We start from the raw sequence: 25301 nt of genomic DNA, 5'->3' as shown, positions 1-25301 counted from the left end.
CATCATGATACAGAATAAAATACTTTGTTACGAAATCTGTAATCTTCAATGTTTCATCACTGTTTTTGTAAAATCAAATATTCAGTGACCGCAAAAAGGGGAAAGGACACACTCAACAATGGAAGCCACCAAAACAAGCAAGCAAGGCAAAAAACACGTGAGAGTCAGGAGGCAGGTGGGAAATAAACCGCTTTGACTGAGAACAGATCTTTCTGTGAACTCCATTCAGATACACAGAATGTAAACCACATTAAAACATTAATGATGTAAATGCAGTTAAAACCAGACTGAACATCCGGCTTAGTAGGGATGTGCAGATGCCACACGATGAAATCCAGTGAGTCTGTATGTGTGCATCATAATGCATCAAAAAGACTCCCACCAGTCACACACAGAGGAATGGTGAAGGGACAGAGGGGAAGGCATGGATGTACACGAATGACACTAAAGGTGTCGTCTATCTTAGTCCCTATGCTGAGACACAGGGTGCAAGGTAGGAATAGGTCACTCCAAGGTTAAGGAAAAGCCTAGTTAGAGGTGGGGAGGTCTAGAAAACACTATCACACCAGACATAACATACCCGGGCTGTCAGGGTCATCTGAACGACAAAGACAAAACACATCATAATCAAAGGAACAGAACAGTTTCTATGGCAGCTATTCCACGTGGTGTGGAGCTATTGAGTTAGATCACCATGCTCCACCTGGTTTTTCTCTCAGTTTAGGTGAAAATCCAGCCAAAACAGAATTCTTCAAACATAATCACCATTAAGATAACTAGATTCCTGAGGGAAATTTGTCTCCCTGTAACTTAAGCAAAGAATGGCAGATTTAACAGAGTGTTTATAACAGTTAAGACTTCGATAAACCACTGAATTTAAGCATCAACTGCAGATGGATTGAGTTTGATATCCGAGGCCCTGCAGATTGCTCACTCTCTCTCTCTTCTCACATGGAAAAGGAAACCTGCCTTGCCACATGTTATCTGCTCCCAAATGATACCTGGACACACACTGGCACCAATGTTGGTGTGTCTGAGCACATGCTATACCGCCAGCCAATGGTTAATGGTAAGGGGTTTGAAATGAGGAGAAATTAATCAATAAAATAAAATTTAACTGATGAATAAAAAATCATCAAAATCATAAAGGCCCAACAAATCTGAAGTCTGTTTTTGGGTGGATTTTCCTGTTAAGGCTCCTGAAAGAAAAACTCTGCTATATCCTCAATACTCTCCTTTAAAATAGTGCCATATGTTTTTGGCAATCCAGAGGGAAGAAAGTCAGGCCATAAAAACAACTCTACAAACCTGCTTGCTCCATTTCCTCCTCAATATCAAAATCAAAATATTCTTTTATCCCAACAGATCATATAGGGAAAAAATTAAAAAGGCAGAGAAGAACAGACAGTAAAATAAGAACACTTAATGAATTTAAATATTTTAGTGTTTTTCTGTTTAGACAAGTGTACATTGGGTCTGACATCTGACTAGTTAGAGTTTGTTAATTTATAGAAGTTTGAGACTAGATTGAATATGAGGATTAAAATTGTGGTGTTTGAATGATGTGATGAGTTAGTGTGATAAATAGCAATAAAAATGGCTCTTTAAGAGAGGTTCATGACTGCAAACATGAAGCCAGTGATAAAAAAAAATCAAAGGAGTGAGTGACTCTCCCTACTGTAGCACCTGTGTGTTCTAAACAAAACATTTTTAGCAATTTTTTTTTTTACCCTCGACACAACACTGAGCAACGGGAAGAGACAGAAACACCAGCTTCATGAAGGACAGCTACAGATGTACAAGTGATCAGATTGGCTGTGTGGTCCTACCTTTCAGGCTGGGGAAAGGTGTTGCCTTCTCCCTCGCTGCCTTGTTGGGGAGAGCAAGGTTGGACAGGCTGAAACTGGTGCCGTGGTTCTTGTACAGATTGCCTACAGTGGTAGAGAGTAACAACCATATCAATTAGACAATAGGCAGAACAAATTATGGGATCAAGCAAAAGCAAAAAAAGGTATTACAATTCATATTATTCATCCTTCAAATAAATAAATGAAAATGGTGATGAAGCAGTCTCTGGTTAACAAAAAACAACAGTTCCAGCTGTAGAAAAATGAAGAGTGCAGTACTAAATACCAAGTACCAGTTTAAAATACATACAATAGACTAGAAAAGTTAATTCAGAAATCAAAGATGTCACATAAAAAAACATACTATAACCCATCTATCAAACTCATCACTGATTTTGTATTAGGGTGAAAAAATACTCAGCAAACACAAAGATATAAGAATATCCTTTGACAACACAATGTTTGTGTAGAGGTGTCTTTTCACACATCAGCATGCATTTAGGACTTCTGCGTCTGGTTATCTGAGGAATCCAAGTCCAAGTCCATTTAAATTTGTTTTTGATCTCCTTAACTTCTGAGGAAATTATCAACTAAATACTCAACTATGTGCACCTGATTCCTGACCAATGAAACAGATAACACTGTCTGAATAACAGGTTATGAAATGATCCGGCCTTTTATTTAATTTAATTTTAATTTAATTTAATTGTATTTTATTTATTTATTTTTGTCCCATTTTATTCGTATTTATTTATTTATTTATTTATTTAATTTACTCCATTAGTCTGATGTCTGATGTCACTGTCCATTTGCTTTTTTATTTTATTTTTTTGTCTGTTTGAGGGGATATGGGTGAAAATGTTTGTACATTTAATGTTGAGTTTGAAATGCATTTGAAATTTCAATAAAAAATATTGTTAAAAAAAAAAACTATGTGCACCTGGGAGAAGTTAACACTCTGTGTCTAAGAAGGTTCTGAAGAGGTAAAATACAGTGGGTGTTTGAGCTTTTTCTTGAAGCACAGTTCACTGCCTTGACTCTTAATTAGTGCACTATAAGAACAAAACAACTAAGACACAAAAACCATCCACAACGCTCAAAGGAAGCGTAGAGTGTGTTCATCACCAAGAGTAATCCTATCCAAATCACACAGTCAATAATTCACCAGTATTATAAAAATATAAAAAGCCACTTTAAAATGTAAACCAACACTTAATCTTCTGCTTTGGTGTTAGAATCAGTAATAGTACAATATAATGGCTGTTCATATAATTTGCTAATCTCAGTTGATAAAGTGCTCACTGTACACTCTGGATTAGAAGGCAGTTCTGAATATGAGGGGCTTGTTTTAGGAGGTTGTTGTGCGATTTGGGTCTGACAAGTGCTTTTGGTTTTTGAGCTCCACTTGCTCTTCATCTACATAAATCAACCCATTTTCCACATTACATAACCTGCACCTCGCTGAAAAGAAACCAAATGAATGTCAAGTATTCTTACTGGCGAAGGACATGAGTCCTCCAAATCCATCGTTGCTGCTGTTGGAAATGGTGGAGTTTGGCGAGCTGTTGCGGGAGTCTCCCTCCCCATCAGACTCTCCTGGGAGCCTCAGGCTACTGGGACGTAACGGACGCGGTACCCTAAAGGAATGACCACAAAGACATTACCATATGGCACATACACACAAACAGAAACAAAGAGAAACATACAGAAACATAGAGAATGCAAATGCGTACTACATGGGAAACTCGCGCACTCACACCATACCACAGCATCACACCACCAAAGATTCAAGACCACCATGAATGGAGAGAGTTAATTTGACATGCTCGGTTTTGATAGAGGACATTGCATGGTTGGTCAGAGAGCCCATTTGAATGATGATAATGCATTCATTCAAGTGATGAACAAGTTTAACACACTTGTTGCCATTGAGGTTCTGGTTGAATCGAGGGGTGTATGACTCCACTTGCTCTTCTGCATCAGGGTCATCCTCTGAGGGGAAGCCGTACTGAGGCTCAAAGTATGGGTTATCATACTCTTGCTTTTTGTTGGCTGGGTCCACCAGGCCTGCATCAGCTGTAGGCCTGAGGAATGGCTGACTGGCCAATCCGGGGACAGGGTTCTGTAAAGCAGCACTTGCTGATGCTTCAAGTTCAGGTGGTTCCCCCTGCTCCTGAAAACACAACCACACAGATAAACCGTCAATAAATATTTATATTACTATATTACTTTAATACATTTTAGAAATAAAGTTACAGGGCGTCGTTTAGCTCAGCTGGTAGAGCAGGCGTCCCATATATACAGGCTACAGTCGACTCGGGCGTTCCTCATGTTTATTTTTCACTAACGGCAATGGTCAGTGGACGCCATTATTTCTCCGACCCATTGTTTTTTTCCTCATCGGATTTCTGTCGCTCTACATATGTCATCGGGTATGATTGATACGATTGGCTATAAGCTACGTACAGACACATTTGATAGACATTCGTAGCGCCCAATAAACAGCTCTGGGCTTTCGTTAACCACGCCTTAAATACAAAAACATTAACGGGTGGTTCCTAGACCGAATCTCAATCTACATTGAGATGAGGTCTGGTGTTAGCCAGGCTACTAAAAACTATCAATTAAAAAGGCAAAAAAGCCCCAAAAACTATACTTAAAAAAAAAGAAGAAAAAAAAAAGAAATGAAGTTGCATTACTTGTTTATGAATAAATAAAGTAAACCTCATCTAAAACAAAATCGGGAAATTTAGTTCGCAGAAAAGTAAAGTAAAAGAAATTCCAAAAGCAAATGATGTGACATTAAATGTAAAGACCACACACATTGTTGACACCCTGGATGATTGTACTGGGACTTGAGCTAGCGGTCGTGCTGGAGCTTGAGCGAAGAGGTTGTCCATCAGAGGGTTCAGCAGGTCCTTCCCCACTGGGCGGACCCTCGGGGCCATGACCTTCCCTGAAGTCGTGGAAGTCCTGAAACTCAACCTCGCTAGCGTCTCCAAGTGCAGCGTGGGTGGGAGGGTCCAAGCCTAAGACATCAAAGTCAGGTATCATGAGGAGGAAAGTCAGGTGAATGCTGTCGATGTGCGTCTTTTACCCAAAACAACTCACTTGGTGTGTCTCCCTGGATGTCACCTTGGATCATCTCGCTCACAAGGTCTCCAAGTGAGGAATAGGATGAGCTGGAGTCGTCGTATGCCTCACTGTCACTGCCACTGCAACACATCAAATTCATTTATTGTCAAAAGCATCCAAACTACAATACAGTAAATTGGAAAAAAACAAGAACTAAGTACACAGATTAAATTGGACTGTTATGCTGAAAAAGGATTTTGTTCTGTTATTCACCTGTCTGTGGGATCGGACTCGTTGCCCTCGTCCTCCAGGGGACCGGCCATAGCTTCGACCAGCTGGGAGCTTCCATCATACACTCTGTAAACCACTGGCTGCAGCTGGTGTGCGTACCACTTAGGCTTGTCTCCAATTAAAGAGGGGTCAAACACATCTGAAACACAAGAGTGCAGGGTTTAATATTTATAATATTTCAACAAGATGTCATCTAATATCCTTTTAAATGAACTAGAGGTCGACCAATTAATCAGTTGGGCATGCTGTGTGTGTCACTGGCCCCAACACACACACAGCATCAGTTTATCAGAGCTCGACACATTTTACATTTGTGTCTAACTAAGTTACAGTTCACCAACATACACACAGCTCTCTGTACATCTCTGTATATCCTGTTGATGAACCAGCGGCTGTGACTCTGACAGAAAGAAGATTAAAATACCTCGTTCTACATGTTTGTGGTTCTGCAGGTTGATCAGGTGTGTTTGGGGCTTTTACTTGGTTTTATTTCTCTTATTTATAGTAACTACCGGTATGACTGTAGCTTGACCCCACCGCTCTGTCATGACCCCTGTGTGTGTCTGTCTGTGTGTGTGTTGATATGTTGTTTATTTTTTAACTGATAAGCATCTTCTAACTGAAATGCTTAAAAACACAATAACAACAATGTGTCAGTATGTCGGGAGGGAGAGAGGGACAGAGGAGCCCGTTTAGCTGCAGGCACCATGGGAAAGTTTGGATTCTATAGAACTCAATTAAGTTCAAATTAAATCTAAGATTGTTCATTCAGAAAAACATCATTTCATTTCATGGGCTATCAGTCAATTAATCAGCTTTTACTTGCTCCAAACTATCGTTATTGTATTGACCTTTAAAAAAATCCACTATTGGTCGACCTCTGAAATGAATCTTACTGTTATGTATCCTTTGAAAGGCAAGGTTGGTGGGATTGAGGGCCCACTCTCCGTAGAACTCGACTGCCTGGGTGTGAGAAAGTTTATCTGCAAAGCCGGAACGTCGTGGCCGGGATGCGAGAAAAGACGTGGACTGAAAAGCCACCACTGGCCGGGGGAAGAGACGCAAGGTGCGAGTGTGCATCTGGAACCCCTGCAGAACGTTTGCCGAGTTGAAGAACCGTACCATGGCCACCCTGTGAGGCAAAGAAGTTATTCCAGTTTAAAGGGATAGTTCAACATTTTGGCAAATTGGCCCATTGCCATAATCCCTATAGTTTTAGGAGTAGGTTCGTTAACTTTAATTGTCGGTGCAAGCTATTTTTAGAATGGAGGAGCACAGATGCGAGCTGCTCAGCGCTACGCTACCAACTCTGTCTCGTAACGTTCCGTTATTATCTCATAGCGTGGTGAATGTGCAGGTCACAATTTGTCCATGAGAGCGTTTTGGAGTTGTTGGATTGTGTATTTGATGAGTTTGATGAGGGAAACCAAGAAATCCCATTAGCCTCCATAGCGTAGCTCTGAGCAGCTCGCGGCTCTGCTCTGCCGTTCTAAAAATAGCTTGCATCGACAATTAAAGGTAACGAACCTACTATAGGGATTATGGCAATAGGGCCAATTTGCCAAAATATGGAACTATCCCTTTAACATTTCTTTGTTTTTCTTCTAATATTTCTTCAGGTTTGTACAACTTGACGTCAGGGTCCACAGCCGGTGACGGACAGTGGATGGATATGCGAGGCTTACCTGGTGGCCACGTCCACAGAATCCACGTCATTGCCGTAAATGAGAGGGTTGAACTCGGTGGAGGACGGTGAGGCTTTGTCTCGTCCAGGTGGGAGCAGGGGCAGCTCCTGACCTTCCTGGAACTTCTCCAGGTTCAGAATGGGTTGGGTGTTCAAACTCATACTGGCCAAGGCCTGCGACAAGTAACGGTGACACTAGTCATGAAGATGGCAATGGATCTGAACACAAAAACACAGCGCTGTGATGGACCACACCCACAACTGGCATCAACATTTAGTTCATTGTTTCAGTGTCTACACTTCATGGGAAATTACAGAATCATTTGGCCTCATTAAAGAGGGAATCGATTAAGATCAAATTGACTGGCTGCTAGAAAGGGGCACTACACTGTACATCTGGTTTTCATGATATTAAAAAAGGGATGATTCCGCTTAATCCAAACAATAATAAATAAGTTAAAGTGATATGACAGCTGATCCAAACATAGCGTCTCTCCATTTCCCTGGTTTCACAATTACACTTTACTCTTGTCTTGTTGGTAGCTGAAGGATCAGCTGTGTGCACGTTGATGCCTGTAGTGGGCGCGTCGTTGTTGGAGAGGAAGAGCACAAGGGAAGTAAGTCACTATGCATGGTTTGCTTTGAGGGAACTGCTGCAGACTCAAGTGTCAATGTTTAGCTTAGCATAATGGAACATTTAGTTGCCGGGTCTGGATGGATGTTAACTTGGTCAACGTGATTAGCTTCATCATATCTTGTTTTGGTTACGAGAACACTCACTGATGCCAAGATAGATGCACGCACATTCAGTCATGCGCAAGCCAGAGCTAAGCAGTTTATCAAAAAGGACTGGTCCGCGACATTCTGTGACACTGTTATGCGTTTTTTTTTTTATTATTATTCAAGTCTGGAAAATAGGAGACAAATAGTAGTGACAAGCAAAACAATGTGAGAGAGAAGATATCCGTGCAGGGGCATTACACATTCCACAGGAGGAGAAATGAGTAACCTTATTTTCAGAGGAGAAGATCTGCTTTTGGGTGATCACGGTCAACCTAACCAGACACTAGGAGGAGGGATAAGAGAGATGCGAGGAGAATCATATGAAGGCTTGGAATGACAACTCTGTGACTGACACTGGAACAGCACATGATGGGAGGGTCACAATCACGGCCCCTTCCCTTTCTTTTCTTTGTCTCCTTTTGACAGTTCTTCTCTATTTGTTTGTTTTTGTTGACAACAAATAAGTATATTTGGTGGTGCCCAATGTGAATCAAAAAGATCCAATTTTTAAAAAAAAAAGTTATTTTCAATTTGTTTGCACAATGAAAGGTATGTTTGTCATTTCTTGCTTCCAATTCTACAATTTACTGAAGAAAGGAGATAAGAAAAGATAAATCTGTGTTTGTTTTGAAAAGTTGATGGACGGCCAGTAAAGTCAGAGAATTTGCAAGTCTGACTGACGGGGAAGAGACGGAGAGAGAGAGAGAGAGAGACAGAGAGGAGGAGGAGGAATGTGAGGAGGACATGAAATGACAGACAGTGAGAAACACACAAAAGCAATAATGTGACCAAAAACCAGGTTTCACCCAGAGAATCCAGCCAATAGAAGACAACATGGAGGCCATCCATGGTGACCAACTGGGACGGGCCAGTGGTTACAATGGAGTGGTGATGACAGATACAACACAGCAGATCTTTTCAGACATACACTGTAGATAAGTAACCACACAACAAGGCGCCTTTGGCAAAATAAAGGGCCTGCGATCTAACTCCAACTTCAAAAACAAATGTCAGGTGAGCTGAAATAATAGAACACACCAAGAATAAATAAACCAGTCTCTTCTGAGGACCAGTTTATTTTAGTTGTCAAGTGTGAAATGCGGTATTTCGGTGACTCTCACATCAGCAGCATTCTGCTTTGGCATCACAGTCCTCAATTAATCACTTCAACCATCTTCCATTACATTTTATTTTTTCCCCCATTCACAGATATCATTATTTTTGCGCTTGTTTCCAAATATACAACTGCTAAACTGAGGCTTTGCACACTCCTACACACCAGCCTCTCAGTCACACATCCGCACACGGGGAGAGAGAGCTGCTAATCACATACGGCTAATGAACCGGCTCTGATTCAAGGAAAACTAAAAACTTAATGGAGGAGATGCATTGAAAAAAACTGTTTGAAATTAGTTTTAAAATCATCAAGTAAAGTTCTAAAGTGTTGGTCATCTTTGATGAGACAACAAAACAAAAAGACAAATTTAACAGATTAAATAGCTTCAGTGTGTGTTGACTACCCTTTGAGCTTGGCTTTCTGAAAAAGCTCTTAGTACTCATCAACTTCAACTACAACATTAATCAAAGGGTTGGTGCTGGACCTCAGTGATGCAGTATCCCTGTATCATTAAAACGATTAAAAAGTAAATCATCACACGGAGCCTTCATTGTTGTTACTCATGAGCCTTAATGTGGATGAGAGGTGTTTGAAACATTTACTCATTTACTTTTCACTGGAACAGAAACACATTCAGGACTAATAGGAAACGAGATCCATGGTTAACTTTTGTTATTTTTTCAAATTAAATGATCATATAGTTTCTATATTTGCCAAAATGTGAGGAGGCTTTGTATGCTGTATGTTACAGGTGTTGCTCACAGTGTGGAGGTACAGTATGGGAAATTGAGGTGTCCATGAATCAGAGCCAGATTCTGTTGTTATGTTAAACAACTGGGTAAGAGGGGCGAGTTAGTCACTACCAGCATTGCTAAAGGTTTCGCTTGGGTAGCACAGCCCTAGCATCTGATTTTACCTCCAAGAGCTAGAGCATGCAAAGAAAACGGGACAAGGAAAAGAAAAAAAAAAACATTTGTTTTTGTTAGTGCACGACAAATCTCATTTCAAATGCTCCCACACTCATGTACAATACATACAACTGTGCTGAAGAAGGAAACCCCTACTCTTCACACTGCTGAAAGAGAGGTTTTATATATTTGTGCAATCAGTCACAGGAACAAACATCAAAGGTTGGCTAGGCAGGAGAATCTGGGCTGCAGACAGTTCTCGACTTAACGCTAATATGTGCCAGTGGTTTTGGGCTGGCTGCCCACAGTGTAGAAGAATGAGGAAACTTTACAGTGATCAAATCTGAGAGATATCAGACGTGCCGTACCTGTTTCAGATGTTTCTTAAGCTCGTTTGCTTCAGGCTCTGGAAGAGGTGGTAGCAGCTCTGCATTGGTGGGCGCTATAACCTGCCGGCAAAACACAGTCCTCTAAAGTTACTTTACATTTCATATGAGTGGAGAAAAGGAGGGAAAAAAATGACTTAATATTTCATCCACGTCCCTCAAAAAGTACATAATGTCTGTCAGCTTTGTCTGAACATGATGAAAGCAGACGAAACAACATCGGGGGGTAGTAGTAGTAGAACACCATGTTGATGCACTGACCTTGCTGCTGTCAAGGTCCACGAGCCACACGTCATCTGGCATTTTGAAATCAGCTTTGTAGAGAAAGAAACTGGCTGGTACACCGATGATGTAGGGAGTGGGGGCAAGAAGGAGCTGCAGGGAGGAGACAAATACCAGTCACTCACAAGTTGATGGAAAACATTTTCGGTAACAATTTATTTGATGCCCATCTCTATAATGCATTATAGCCTAACTGTTTTTAAAACACATCTTAAATCGCACTTTTACTCCCTGGCTTTTAACACAGTCTGAAATCCAAATATTTTAGCAACTATGGTCTTATTTTTTATTTGTTTTGCTGTTTTTATCTGTTGTGCTTTTTTACTGAATGTTGATTTTTGTTCACTTTTTTCTGTGTAAAGCACTTTGATCAACTTGGTTGTTTTTAAATGTGCTCTATAAATACATTGGATTTGGAAATTGGATTTACAATGCAGTTCTGGCACTGTATAACTATAGTTATAAACACTCATAAATCATCATAAGGCTTTATAACAATAAGCATAGAGCATTATAACTCTATTATAATACTTGACCTTATAAGCCATTATAAAATGCTCTATGGTGTACTACGCTCATTGTTATAAAGCATTATGATCATTAATGAGTGTTTATAATGATAGTTAAACACGTTTATAAGCCACATAATAACTATATTTATAATACATTAGCGATGTGGGCTAGAGTTCTCAACGGGCCGGGCCAGCCCGACAAACCCGACAGGACCCGTGGGTTCGGGCCGGGTTTGGGTCGAGAAAATATGAAAGTGACTCGGGTCGGGTCGGACCTCGGGCTTCCGTTTTTTACTCCTCATAAAACACATTTATGGTGTAAATTGTTGTTTGTTCACCTGTGAGTCTCAGACAAATCTCCCACTCTGCATCTTGTGCTACTGTGGGCAGAACCACTGAAACATTACTGCTGGAAAATCCACAGCCGCAGCTGTGCGTCAATAGCACGCGCACTGGTTGGTGGATAAATCTCCACAAAGGCGTACCGTTCCCGCGGCGGAAATGTAATCAACTGCCAATTGCCGCTGATCAAAGGGCAAGTGTAGCCTACAGCAGTACGTTAAATCCCGCCCGTTAGCGGGCCGGTACCGGACGGGTCAGATGACGTGAGGCAGAAGACGAGTGCTGTGTCACTGGCAGCGGCGCCTCCCGCTGCAAAGAAAGCACGCCACTTTTTTTTCTTCTTTTTTTTTCCGGGCCGGACCGGGTTCGGGTAGATAATTAATGCTGGTGTGTCGGGCTCCGTCGGGTCCGGGCTTAATAACCCGCGGGTCGGGTCGGCTCGGGTTGTAATTTTCAGGCCCGTTGAGAACTCTAATGTGGGCATTGTCAGCGAGTTACTAACAACTATAATATATTATAATACCTGACCTTATAAGTCATGATAAAATGCTTTATAGTGTGTTATGATTATTGTTAGAAAGCATTATGATCATAAGTGTATATAACTATAGTTAGTATAGTATAGTAGTGCTATAACTGCATTATAACTCATATATATATTTGCGTTATAGAGATAGGCATCAAATTAAGTGTTCACTTTCAATTAAAAACTGTCCAAAGAAACCATCTACATCTTGAAATGTATTTTAAATGCATCATAAGTTTTACCTGTTCAGCCGAGGCCATGCATGTTGGCAGTAAAGGAATGACGGGGAACATGTATTCCAGCGGGTAAATCATGGCCACAAAGGCCATGACGCTCATAGACAAGGCGTTGTAATCTCTGGATTGAAGAATGACCTTAAGAGACAAAAAGAAACACTGAGTTTATTTCCCTGCATATTTCAATACAAACTTGGTGGGTTTCACATCATGTTGTGTTACAGTGCAGAATCTAAACAGACGCTGTGACCTAGTTGGCTTCTTGCTCTGGTGCTCCATCACACAATTATATGTCACATCTATCCAGATTTCCCCTTTTGTTTCTGTAATTTAAGGTGTGAAAACATATTCTGCCTTGGATTCATAACAGCAACAAAAAAGGGTTAGATTTATGATAAATTAATTTGACAGCACTGAAAGCTAGAGAGGAAGAAAGCTTTTAGTTCAGCCTGACTGGATTTAATGATCTATTGAATTCATTTTTTTAAAAAGAGCAAAATGGATGAATACGAGATGACAGCGTTCCAGCCAGAGTGAGAATTTATTTCTGATGCGACCCTGGAAAGGAGTGGGGGGGGGGGGGGCAAACGCCAACTAATGGCTGCACATGGATGCACCTTTCTGACATTCCAGGCAGACAAAGGCCCAGCTTTTGGAAGCTATGGTTTGATTTGTGACCGCTGCACATCAGCCTTCGTATCAGTGTCGGTGTTAAAACAAGAGCAACAACAGAACACTAAACCAGCACCACACACACACACACACACACACACACACACACACACACAGACACTCCTATTACATCTCTACTCAGGCTTCCCGTGTTAAAGATGAGACAGAGATGAAGTGTCTCTCCTTTCATGCCATGCTATTTTTACCCATCATCCTTTGTCCAAGCTGCAGACAAATGGCTTCAGTGAGCCGGCATTGAACAGGAAATGTCTGATGAGGGTCACTTTTGGAATTTTTTTTTTTTTTTTTTTAAAGGGAGTGCTTTGGTCAGGGAGGGACACACACACACAGAGCTGCACCCCAGAGGAAACCACTGACCAGTCACAATGAACTAAATATAGCCTTGTTTCTCCTTGAAACAATCAGTCTTCATTAAAATCCCATGGGTGGTTCGGTTGCCAACTGCACCTCTCATGTTTCAACTCAAAACAAAGAGAGAGCCGAGCTGCGTCTGATAGGAGTTCACGTCCTGAGCTCCGTTGCGTGTCCGTCCTTACCTTGTGCTCCAGCAGCACACAGCTGAGGACCTGGAGACAGGCGTCCACACCCAGCAGCTCTAATGGCAGGTGCAGGGGGAAGTCGACCATGGAGAAGCGGGAGTTGTCAGGCAGGGCAAAGGTGAGCGAGCGTTTGAGTTCATGGGGCAGCACTTCCACATCCACACGTCTCTGGCCGGCCAGTGGGACCGGTGAACGCAGCAGCCGGTACACCCACGACTCAATCTCCCGCAGGTCAGCCAGCAGCTGGCTGCCCTTCTCCTCCACTGACAGCGCACCGGTGAACACACGCCACATGGTGTCCCTGAGAGAGAAAAATTATTTTTAAAAAAAGGTTTCACTTAAGCAATCGTAGGTAAAAATCATACAGACCCTTTTTATTGAAGCGCACAAAGTCAACAGGAAAAGAAAATATCTGTTTATCTTAATGCTCATGAAAAGCCATTGCAAATGCTCCCACACCGCATCTATGAAAATGAGACATCACATTAGGTGATCACATCTCATCACAACAAAACGTCTGTCAATAGTCAAAAACATGTTAAAGGGATAGTTCAATATTTTGGCCAATTGGCCCATTGCCATAATCCCTCAATCGTTACGAGACAGAATTGTTTTCAAGGCAAATGTGGAGACTGCTTGCCGAAAAACTGCCCCCTTCAGGAACGCGCATCAGCGGTTTTGCATGAATTTACCTCTAAAACAACTCTGTCTTGTAACGTTTCGTTATTATCTCATAGCGTGGTGAATGTGCAGGTCACAACTAATCCACCAGAGCGTTTTGGAGTTGTTGGATTGTGTATTTGATGAGTTTGATGAGGGAAACAAGAAATCCCATTAGCCTCTGTAGCGTAGCTCTGAGCAGCTGAGAGCTCTGCTTCGCCGTTCTAAAAATAGCTTGCACCGACAATTAAAGGTTCATGTCTGAGCAGGTCTATTCAGTGAGTGTCACTTTGGGGTGATAAAGTTAAAGACAGAAACAGAATTATGAGAAACTGTAGGAAATAAAAAAAACACACTGCAGTGTAACAGCATCATTGCAAACTGTTCTTCACAGGCCAATTTCTCACTGAAAACATGATAAACTACACAAACACATGTGATGTCATTCAGCAGTAATTTTAGGGTTAAAATCTGAATAAACGACATAATTTGCTCATTTGATCACAGCGGACGGCTACCAAGAGGCCTGAGCAAACAGCCAGCTAAAACACTAATATGATGAGCAAATGAGACTGAGACACGGGGGAAAGCTCTTGAGCAATTACGAAATATTGATGCGAAACCCTCCACACTACGCACACATGGTGCCATTAAAGCCTTTCTAGCTTTCTAGAGTGTGAACTCGGTTTATGTGTGGCAAGACGGCAGATAAATCATTAGTCCTTTGGAGCCCTCCCACCAACTGCAGCTGCTACCCAAAGGCGGCCACAGACCTCAATCTGTCAGAGCCACCAACACATAGTGCCTCCAGCCATTATGCAATGGCCCGCCTTCTCTTCTGTCATTAACATAACGCATTTCAACAAACCATGTATGGGAAAGAAAGAAAAAAAAAAAAGATTCTCAGGTCTGTTCAGCCTTTGGCTTGGATGGCCTTTCAGAGGTTTGTCAGAAACCACAGGCCTGTACTCATGATATGTGGATCCACTGCAACGTCTTAACAGAAAGAGAAACCAGAGGGAAAAAAAGTCAAGATATGAGATTAGCTGTGCGTTAGCCTACACATTCCTCCAATCCCATGTCGTGATGAGGGAGAAGGCTGCGCTGCCTCTACAGCTCTGAATACACGACTGTGGAGAAAACAAGTGAACACCAACAATCACACCAGGCCTAAGCCAGTGCTAAGTGGCAGCCTAATTAACACTTTGTCACAGCAAAATTGCAATCTATTGTGTCACCCATGGCAACAAAATTACCCAAAGAGTGCTGCAAACACTGACCCGTTACAACACAGTGTCACAACAAGATTCAGTGCAGAGCTGTGGGTGTTCAGCAGTTCTTCAGCTTAAATAAAATATGAATCCATCGCCCCCGATGCTTCATTAAGCAAGATCGCCTGATATAATATCATCAATATCATCAAGTCAAGCAATAAACATATTGTGCTAGAAGCTACTTCATATTGTTTTGTATATAAAATGGTTGCACAGCTCCTCATCACTTTCTATTTTGTGGTTTAGGGTTATTATGATGTTACCCCTAAAGAGTTCAGTATCAACACACTTGATGCATTTATCATCCTGGAGAACTGCCTCTGTACTTCTGAACCTGTGAGGCTGGATGAAATAATATTTGCAGTAACACGCATGATTCAAAACAAAACTGATGGAATGTGCTGTGAGTATTTCCCTTGCCATTATTTATCATCAAGGTGGAGCGTGATGGCATAAAGTGAGTCGTGACTACCAAGCTGCACATGGCCTACAAACTGTATGATGCTGCAGACGAAGCCTCGTGTGTTAATAATTGATTGATTCATTAATTCTGACGCACAAACAGATAACAAGGGGGACAAGGAGAGAGGCAGAAGAGGGGAGGGGGGAGGAAGCAATGAGCTCTTCCTCAGCAGCAGCAGAAATACTGTGAAAGCTGCAATATTATAAACTGCACACTTTTCTGGCCTTGAAATGTTCTATTAAAAAACGAATAAAGACTTGAAGCAGCTGTATCCAGCCTGCCTGCAATAATGCATGCATGAATGGCATTCAACAGAAGACAGGTTATAAACCATGAGCCCTATTAGTCTATCTTTCTTGTATTTTTTAGGCTGCATTATTCATCCCTTTTGCATATATTGTTATACTGCTTATTACTGACCATTTGGCTTTCACAACACTGACGGAGAATATTGCTTATTGCACTCCATAAAACAGCAGCATTGAGGAAGGGAACACTGTGCTGACACAAAAACGGGCTAAAAATGACTGTGGGAAGTAAATGGGATGGGTTCATTAAAATCAAAGGCCTTTGTATCTTGGGAGTAAAAACACACTCAGCAAAATGCAAGACAATCAGCCTGGTCAATTACGAGATCAAAGTTAGCATCAATCCGTAGAGTGGCAGAACAGAAAAGGTCATAGGGCCAAAAAACAACAACAAGCGTTTTATCCCTGCAGTGGGAGTCATGCTTTACTGACACCACAGTGAACCCTGAGGGCAGAAACAATCACAACACATTATGGTGAAACACACAACGGCTATTCAGCTTTTTCCGAACCGCAAAAACGTAAGACGGTTTTGCTCTACCGGTGGAACTTAATGTTTACGTTTCCATGGTTTCAGTAGTCGCAGTAAACACATGGATTTTTCTTCTTCTTTTTTTTAACATCCAAAGCCAGCGTCAAAGGTACCATCCCAGGCGGCTCATTTTTTATTTTTATTTTGGCAAAAAATCTGTGTACATCTGGTAAGTATTAGACAGTAATCAATTACATAAGGGATTTGACATATCAATGATGAAATTTGGTCATCTGTGTAAGGAGCAGGGGCCAAAATGTGTCCTAGTCCTACCAATCAAATTAGTCTCAGACAACTTTGGTTGGATCAGTCAAACTGCCTAATCATGCAACCGCCATCTACGTTTACGGGACACGTTTGTGTCGCAGCCTCGCGGTGCCACAGAGACAAGAGCTGTGACACCGGGCCCAAGGCTCTGATCAGCAGGTTTGGTTTTCAGCAGCGGTGTGGATGGCAGAGAGCCTCCAAGTCATTTATCTAACATCACAATTAGTCCCAAGCTGTTTAATGATGGTAAAAATGAAACTAAGGTAAATATCCTGCATAGTTCTTCTGCTCTGTGCTACTCTGATCAGAGCAGTGTCCCTAGAAACGGTCTGTTTTACTTAGCAATGGCCTATTTAACGGTTTTGGTGATTCCTGATTGGACGGAGGGGGTGGGTGCTTATCAGTTGTGCAATTTGCAAAAAAAAAATCGTAAGTCCAGCCGCCTGGGATGGTAACTTTAAATCCATGAATCCACAACTATGACAACTAGTGAAACCATGTAAACGTAAACATACAATTTCACCCAGAGGAGCAAAACCGGCTTCTGTTTTTGACGTTCAGAAACTTGTGGATATGTGCACTACTTTTAGGTCCAGTCTTAAGCCTCACCTCTGGGTGGCGCGAGGGAGCCCGGCCCGCTGTGTCAGCCTCTGACTGCAACAGTCCACCAGCCTCTTGAGAATATACAAGCACTCCCTGAAGGTGGAGAAAAAGGGGTAGTGGCTGAGTATGCACAGGGAGGTCAGCGTGCTGTTGCGGTTCCTGGCTGCCATCTTAGCGGCGCTCCGTCTGTGCTGTGGGGATTTGCCGGCATTCGGCTCGGCGCCCGGCTTCCCGCTCTCTTCCCCGGGGCCGGGCGGAGGCGCCGGCTCGGCGTTGTTGGGCGGAGGCAGCGTGGAGGCTGGGCCGCCCCCGCCGCTGCCGTCGGACCCTTCGCTGGCCGTCTCCGCCGCCTGCGACGCGGTCTCCGTGTGACTGTTCTTGTCCCCTCGGGCGCGGTGGTGTCCGCCTCGCTGGAAAGAGCGGTAAAAGTTGACGCAGATTCCGTAGCGGGTGATTCCCGAGTCCTTGTCGGTCAGAGTGAAAACGAACGAGGAGTCGTCGCGGAGGCTGACCCGGCGCTGGCGGATGCTCAGGCAGCCCTCCGGTTGGCAGAAGAACACCACATCTGGTGGGAGCGGGAAGTCGTGGTGGTCCTCCAGCGGGTAGCGGCGGAGGAGCTGGGGGGTCTGGGCCACGCTGTCGCTGCTGGGTTGCCTGGAGGGAGGATGGACAAACCGTTTTTAACATGGCAACAAATGTATTAGTGCTGCATCCATCATTGGCTATGTGGTTGGTCTACTTGGTTTCTCTATCCATACATGTCATATGTCATCTCTGATGTAATCTGTTTCCGCTCATAGTGATTGGACTCGTGAACTGGTTCCAGTTGAAAGCCGTTTCCTTACTGGCAGAACAATCAGAGCCATATGTCTACAAGCTTATCAAACCCTTTTATCCATGCCAGCATGTTTTTTCTGACCGTTTGCAACACAATGACATCAAACGCATTCATCTACCCTGCAGAAACTTGTGAGGAGTCATGGTGAGGAGAAAATAGACCAAAGATGACGACAGTGCCCGCTGTGATGTCTGTGAAATGGTTATTTCAAGCCAAGCTGGAAACACCGGTTATGAAACGTCTTCCTATGTATTATGGGCTGGAATTGTATTTTACGGACGTTTGAACACAGTATGACAAAACTACAGACCAGAACAGACACTCAAGAAATGAGTCGGGCTGATGGAGCCGACATAAACGACATCTCAGCAATTCCCATCCCTACTCATGCATTAGGACAGTTTTGAATTAACTGATAAAAGAAGTATTTCAGAAAGGAGGCATTAAATCACAAGCCTTGATCGAGTAGTAGACAGTGGTCGGGTGGTGACAGATGCATGTTTCTACCTGTATTTACCTTTTAAAATCCAAGAATGAGCACACACTGTGGAATCTACCCCGCTCCACAACAACGATGAAACTGACCTGAAGCACAACACTGGAATTCTTAAACGTTCCAGCAGAGACGCTCAGTGGCCGACGCGAAAAACAGTTCTCCGATTTCACTGTGTTCATGTGAGTAATCCTATTCCCCAGTGGTTCCTCTGCTTCAAACGGCGCACCCCTACGCTTCATTATGAGGGCTACATCAATTCCAAAGTGAAAGCAGGGAGTGTTTTAATAAGTGATGGAAGCATTAATAAAGATAATACACTCTTAAAGTCATCAAATGTCAAGCCTGAGGTTTCCAAAAAATTCTAAAAGTCACACTGACAATTATGGAGCACTCAGACAAACCAGAATATGCAAGAGGCGTTCAGGGCAGAGTGTTAATGAGATGCTGTAGGGTACTGCTGTAATGACCAAGAAGACCAGTCTGTATGTTTATCAAACCCCAAGACAGTGTAGGACTGTACGACTGGGAACTTCTCCTGTCTCTGTCTGGATCAAGATTCAAGCTACACGGTACACTACATGTGATGATTACTACGCAGCGTTTGATGGTGTGGAGAAGTGAAGTCGGGATCTACATCTTTTTTGTGAGTCGACCCTTTTTAGCCTAGTACAGATGCCAGTAGCTGTGATTCCAAGACTTGACAGAACATTGATTCTCCAAGTAATCTTCACAGCCAGGTGGACCAGGACTTAAAGGAGACATATTATGCCCCTTCTCCACAACTTAAAATAGTTCCCAGGTGTCTGTGACATGATTTGGTCAAAATCCCTCAAGGATCAAACATCACAGCTCTTTTCATCCACTCAAAACAGCCCTGGTCAGAACGGCTGGTTTCTGTGCCTGTCCCTTTAAATGCAAATGAGCCACTGCTCACCCCGCCCCCTCTACCAGTACCTGTACTCATGGGTAGCGGTGGTATTTTGCAAATTCGAAAAAACTAATGACATATTTATATAGCAACTGAGGGAACAGCTTGTACAACCACATGGATTTCAACCTAGGGAGGCTGCACATTGTTTTGTCTACTCTCACATTTTGGGGCCAGAAGACAAGACAAACACCCAGATATATGTTCAGAGCCTTCAAAAAGTGATATTTCCATTATATGTCCCCTTTAATGTCAGATGAAGATCTTACCTTGCTCCAACTACTACCAAGTAGTCAAGAAGGCGAGGGCACGGTTTCTTTTTCTCCATCTTGGATTGACCACGTCCTGTTTGTCACGGCATCCAGGATATACGTTTCCTCTTGAGTCAGTGGCGCCTTTTCATCACAACTGGGAAAGTTGAAGGGTGAAGTTGCAACACAGCGTCTTGGTTATCATTTTGATGGCTCAAAAATATGACCAAGGCCGACCTGTAACACACAAAGAAGAAAAAACAACAACATGTAATTCCGTTTTAGCTCCAGTGTTTCCATGGACACAAAATCTTTGATGTTTGTTTGTTGTTTTCTTTTCTTGTTTTAAATTAATTGCAAGTATTATAAGACCACATAGAAGTTGTATGAACCATTTGACTTCAAACAACCAATGACTGATCAGCAGAGAGCCAAAATGTAGCTGCTGCCTTCTCTCTGCTTGCTTTGTAATGACATAAAACATCAGTGTAGCTCTGCTGGAAATGTTACAACAATATCACATCTCCATTTGTTTTGCAGGACATGAAAATCGTTTACGCTGAAGCCGTGTTGACGTTCAAACAATCACAGTTTACAGCGCATTCATTTCCTCCAGACAGGGTACATGGTGATAAGTGGAAGCAGGAGGAACGCTGAGATGTTGGACGTGACAAGCTCACATCAGCGTCTCCGGGGGAAAATAATATTTACCACATATTCCCTCAAACATCAAACAAAGTGGAGTCCAAAAATGCAGAGAGGGAATTCTCCAAACAAAACCGCAGTCAGTGTTTCAGCGCTCTGCTCGGACCATTAGTTCAGCTGGTTGTTTTCGTTGGGAGGATAAGGCTTTTTCAGTTGAGGCTAGCTAATATAGTAAGCAGCTTAGGGGCCTTGGTGGGACAAGCACCCTTCTTTGCTGGCACTTTGGCCTTTACATGCCTGTGACTGACAGGAGGCTACAGTTCACCCAAGCAGCCGCTCTGCTGATTGGTTTATACATACAGAGTTCAGCTGCTATGAGTTAGTGCAACAGTGACTTCCTAACATAACAACCAGGTATAATAAGGAAGCAATCAGCTGTCAGCAGTGGAGCTCTGTGAGCAAGCAGACTGTCAAACAATCAAGTCAAACAAAGCCAAACCAACACTGATATTTATCATCTCAAAGGACCAGTGGTGTGGATGTGCTCCTGGAAAGGTGAGGAGACTGCGTGAGACACTCCATACTGAAAACAAACACACACACACACACATACACACACCAGGAGAGGGTTGGGATTATGCTAAATTGAACTTCAGACATTTGCCTAAAACTATTTGCAGAAACACAATTATTTCCGTGGTCAAGCAGAAACGTCACTGTACGCATTACTGAGGTATAAGACGGGGTCAGAGGTCAGGATAAAACTAAAGCTGCTTCATTCACGTCTGTAAGTTAAAGGAGAATTCCGGTCATTTTCTAAATAACTATCTACAGCTCTAGGTCCCCGAGTATGGCCGTAGGAAAAAAATATGTGCAGCCAGCCCAGGACCTAGCTCTCCTCCTGCTAGCTGGACTACATCGCAGTTAAACAGCGCGCCTTTGGCCTCTATTATGCTGAAAATATCACTACACGTGCTTTGCAACATCCACCAGTTCCTTACCACACAACACTGACTGTGCATAAACTCTGTTAATATGAGAGAGCAGTGTTACATGTGTTTTTGTAGCTCTGTTCATACTGGCTTCCTTGGTAGACCTTACTAGTCGACTGTCGAGCTCAGGACTGTTTCCATATCGATGAAGACTGCTCCTCATCTCTCACATATTCTCCTTCTTCCACTTTCTGCACCGATGCAGACCGGGCATGTGCTCGACAGTCGACTAGTAAGGCAGGGTCCGACGTTAAGGTTTTTTCTCAAATCTACTTGGGCAAGTACTTCTCAAATCTACTTGCCCCATCTAAATTCTTACTTGCCCTGCCTAGGTTTTTTTTTCTGGCTGTGTGGTGCTAAAAAAAATAATATTAGAAAAGACCAATTTAAAAAATCATTTTTAATATGAAAATGCTCACGTCGATCTATATGCTCTCAGTACTTGGTTGGGGCCATTTGACTTGAACTACTGGAAATAGCCCAGACTTTTCCATGTTATTCTAGTTTATTGAGATACCCCTGTAAAACTCAAGGATGTGGGATATTGAAACAACGGTGACAGGCAAACAGCCAATCATCTAACAGCTGTGTAGTTCGGTTGAAGCGCCGTCTCCAGGTGTATTTACAGGGTTATAAACCTAAAAAGGACGCGTTAGCTCGTCGGTATGGTAACGGTAACAGGTGACTGTTACTGCGTGCGTCTGCCCCGAGTGTGAAACAGCGGCGGCGTTAATGAAGCAGCATCAGGCCGCTCACCGTCACTGAAACGCTTGGTGAAATCGCCGATTAAATACGACGAGCCGCGAGCGATGTACAGCCCATCTCACCTGGTAGAGCACACCTGCTGCAGCGACCCAGTTCGATTCCACCTGACAGTCCCTTTGCTCTGCGTCAACCCCCCCCTTTTTACTTGCCCCGGGCAATCGGACAACTGTTCATGTCGAACCCTGTAAGGTCTACCAAGGAAGCCAGCATGAACAGAGTCTATGCAAAGTCAGTGTTGTGTGGTAAGACACTGGTGGATGTTGCAAAGCATGTGTAGTGATATTTTGAGCAGAGTAGAGGCCAAAGTCACGGTTTTAAAGTTCTGCCCCCATTACTCTGCTGTTTAAATGCCATGTAGCGCAGCTAGCAGGAGGAGAGCTCGGTCCTGGCTGTAGGCTACATATTTTTCTGGGGTCTTTTCCTATGGTAGCACCGGGGGACCTAGAGCTGTAGAGCGTTACTTAGAAAATGACCGGAATTCTCCTTTAACTGCTGTTAATGGCAGTGTTTTAGACCTATAGTCATATGACACTACTGACATAGAAACAGAGTAACAATGAGCATTTTCATTTCAAAAGGACGCCTTGTGGCTAAGATGAAGTCTGGCTTATCATCAACACCATCATCTGAGGATGATCTCAGTTCCCCGTACCACCCACAAAAAATTTCTTGCACAATCATTGTAAAACATTGTTGCAGGCTACATTTTAAAAATACACAATTCAAAAGTTCAAGCCCCTTTCTTCAGACTTCTGTCTGAAGCCGAGCCTCCAGAGCACATAACACCCAATGCTTGTTTTATTTTCTGCCATAACGTTGCTGCAAATGTCTGATTGAATTTAGCACACTAGCATAAGCTCTGGATCTGGTGTCGTCTTTTCCATATCGTAAATCGTCGGGGGGGAGGGGCAGATGGCAGTTTGATAGACGCATCGGCATCACCATCTAATGAATTTGTTTGTGGTGTTCAGAATGATTGGATGGCGTTTTTACAGGATTGTCCGTTTCACAGGTGACTGACATTTTTAATTTTTGTGAAAAGGCATTTGATTAATTGGCTGCAATCGGGATGTGAAGAGCAATACAGTAAAAAAAAATGTTCCAACTCCTATACCTTTAAATGTTGATAACCATACACATACAAACAAAACTGTACTTCACTTCATTGTACCCTGATACAACACAGGGAACATAATTGAAGCGTGGACAATGAGAACAAAGGAGCCGAAAGGCTTTAAGCCGTATCTGACACCACAAGCTCAAATTAGCAACTATAAGAAATGTTTGCTGAAAAAGAAAATCTACAGCGACCGGATCTACTTTTACCAGTGTGTCATGCCACAGCAAACAGCCTTAATTCCTATACCAACACATGCCACATGAATCTAAACAAACCCCGCCCTATACACAAACACCCTAAAGCCTGGAGCAGTTTCTCACCATCTCTTCAGGGCTGTTATCACTACACTGATAATGAATAATGGATCTATAATTGGCCCAGTGGTTGGTGCCACTCAGGCATTCCAACTGAAAAAAGAAAAGAGTAACCTGGAGGGGAGTGGACCAGGTTGTTCCCTTATAGACAAGCTGTCAAATGACCTCTAGCAGAAAATGACAAAAAAAAATAAAAATAAAGACATACATATATAAAATAAATTAACAATATATACTGTATAAATAACAACAGACACAAAAAACAAGCATTTCCTATCCGCACTGGCTATACTGATATTAAAACCATGGCATCCTTTAAAGCAGATATCAGTGGAATGTTTTTGTTAATATAAGTCCTAAATAGTCCTATTTTCCGTCAGCAATCACTTACATGAAGTATTTCAGCCTAAACACGAGTCTCTCCGTCACTCTGCTCTGCTGTAACCCGAGGAGAAAATTTTCCTTGTGGGATACAAGTGTTATCCAATGAGGGGAGAGAACGGCATGAAGGGCTGTGTGTGCAGCCAAGGGATGCGCGTGAATGTGGTGACGTAGCACGAGGACCAATTGATGCCTGACAAGGGCGGGGGCTGCTAACTCATGGTGCGTTCAAGGAAACTCGTACTTTGTGTTTTTCCTTCCTGTGAAGTCATACCAGTTCGATCTGGTACGAGTTCACGGGTCGGAAGTTACGAGTGGCCGTTATAGGGAACTTTCACAGACAACAGGACGGTAAAAACACGAGCTACGGGTTACCTGGAACGCTACCAAGTCGTAGTTGTGACTTGAAGCTGTAACTTACGGTTTCAAAAGCCTGCCTTGAACACAGCATTAGCCGAAACGGCCGTGCCGCTGTTATCTGCTTTAATGTTCTCATCATGTGAAATGCATATGAATTTGTATCAATTGAAAATAAATGTTGATTTGAATTTTAGCCATGTGCGGTTCATCGGGCAAAAGCAGATCACCAGCACACGCAGCTAAAAAAGGGCAAATGACAAATGGACTGCATTTCAGTCATAAGTGGGACCACGGTCACACATTACAGGCTGTAATTAAGCCCAGCAGCCACGGGGAAGCCAGCGTGAGACGCAGCTGTGTCCAGTGGACGTCAGGACATCAGGGGTGACTTTATCACAGAGGGCTTCAGATGCATTATGGGTCCAATTACATCTATTAGCTCTACTTCTGCTTTTGAGCAGAGAAGCCATTTGCAAATGGACACGAGACACATTTCGGGTGAACTAATCTTGATGGAGTGCGATGGTAAATGGTCGGAAATGCACTTAATTATCTAATATATCAAAAATATAAGGACATAGACACGTTGGTGTTATGTCGGTGTAACGGAGGATTCATTCATACGTTTTGTGTTTGGATGAAAATAGGGCTGGGTCATACTTGATGGGTTTGACATAAGAAATGAGTAGACAGGCTGACAGTGTGCGAGTGTGTGTGTCACAGTGAACTACACAGTCAGCAGAAACAAGTCGTTTTTAGAAAGCTTAATGTCAGCCCTCATCACGCTTGGTAAAATTATTCAAATATACTGTAAGCCTGACAGGCTCTACTGTGTTTTGCATGCTGATGAACAAAAAACCAAACTAAACTGTCACTGAACATT

At 42.8% G+C, this 25301-nt stretch overlaps 1 protein-coding gene across 49 annotated transcripts in view; it reads right to left on the bottom strand.

Moving 5' to 3' along the window:
* Window positions 1–25301, bottom strand: part of madd (MAP-kinase activating death domain) — a 56370-nt gene that overhangs the window by 28297 nt on the left and 2772 nt on the right. For 18 of the 49 annotated variants that reach the window (XM_085772181.1, XM_085772116.1, XM_085771984.1 and 15 more), the window contains exons 2-15: window positions 19860–20078; window positions 17335–17982; window positions 13219–13522; window positions 11996–12127; window positions 10353–10466; window positions 10074–10154; window positions 6899–7071; window positions 6110–6345; window positions 5196–5352; window positions 4959–5062; window positions 4671–4876; window positions 3767–4020; window positions 3345–3484; window positions 1830–1931 (exon numbers count right to left, since the gene is read on the bottom strand). In XM_085772181.1, the coding sequence (XP_085628307.1) occupies window positions 1830–1931; window positions 3345–3484; window positions 3767–4020; window positions 4671–4876; window positions 4959–5062; window positions 5196–5352; window positions 6110–6345; window positions 6899–7071; window positions 10074–10154; window positions 10353–10466; window positions 11996–12127; window positions 13219–13522; window positions 17335–17982; window positions 19860–19918 (2710 nt within the window). In that variant the 5' untranslated portion in view covers window positions 19919–20078. Of the gene's footprint in view, window positions 1–580; window positions 599–1308; window positions 1351–1829; window positions 1932–3344; window positions 3485–3766; window positions 4021–4670; window positions 4877–4958; window positions 5063–5195; window positions 5353–6109; window positions 6346–6898; window positions 7072–7906; window positions 7964–10064; window positions 10155–10352; window positions 10467–11995; window positions 12128–13218; window positions 13523–17334; window positions 17983–19859; window positions 20079–25301 lie in introns of all 49 variants that reach the window. The other 31 variants (XM_085771920.1, XM_085772017.1, XM_085771967.1 and 28 more) reach the window with 10 other exon arrangements.

This window comes from Trachurus japonicus, chromosome 3 (genome assembly GCF_045865225.1).
Source record: "Trachurus japonicus isolate A0001 chromosome 3, Traja_1.0".
NCBI lineage: Eukaryota > Metazoa > Chordata > Actinopteri > Carangiformes > Carangidae > Trachurus > Trachurus japonicus.
The sequence above is the reverse complement of the archived record's forward strand: the minus strand, read 5'-3'. Positions and strand labels throughout refer to the sequence as shown.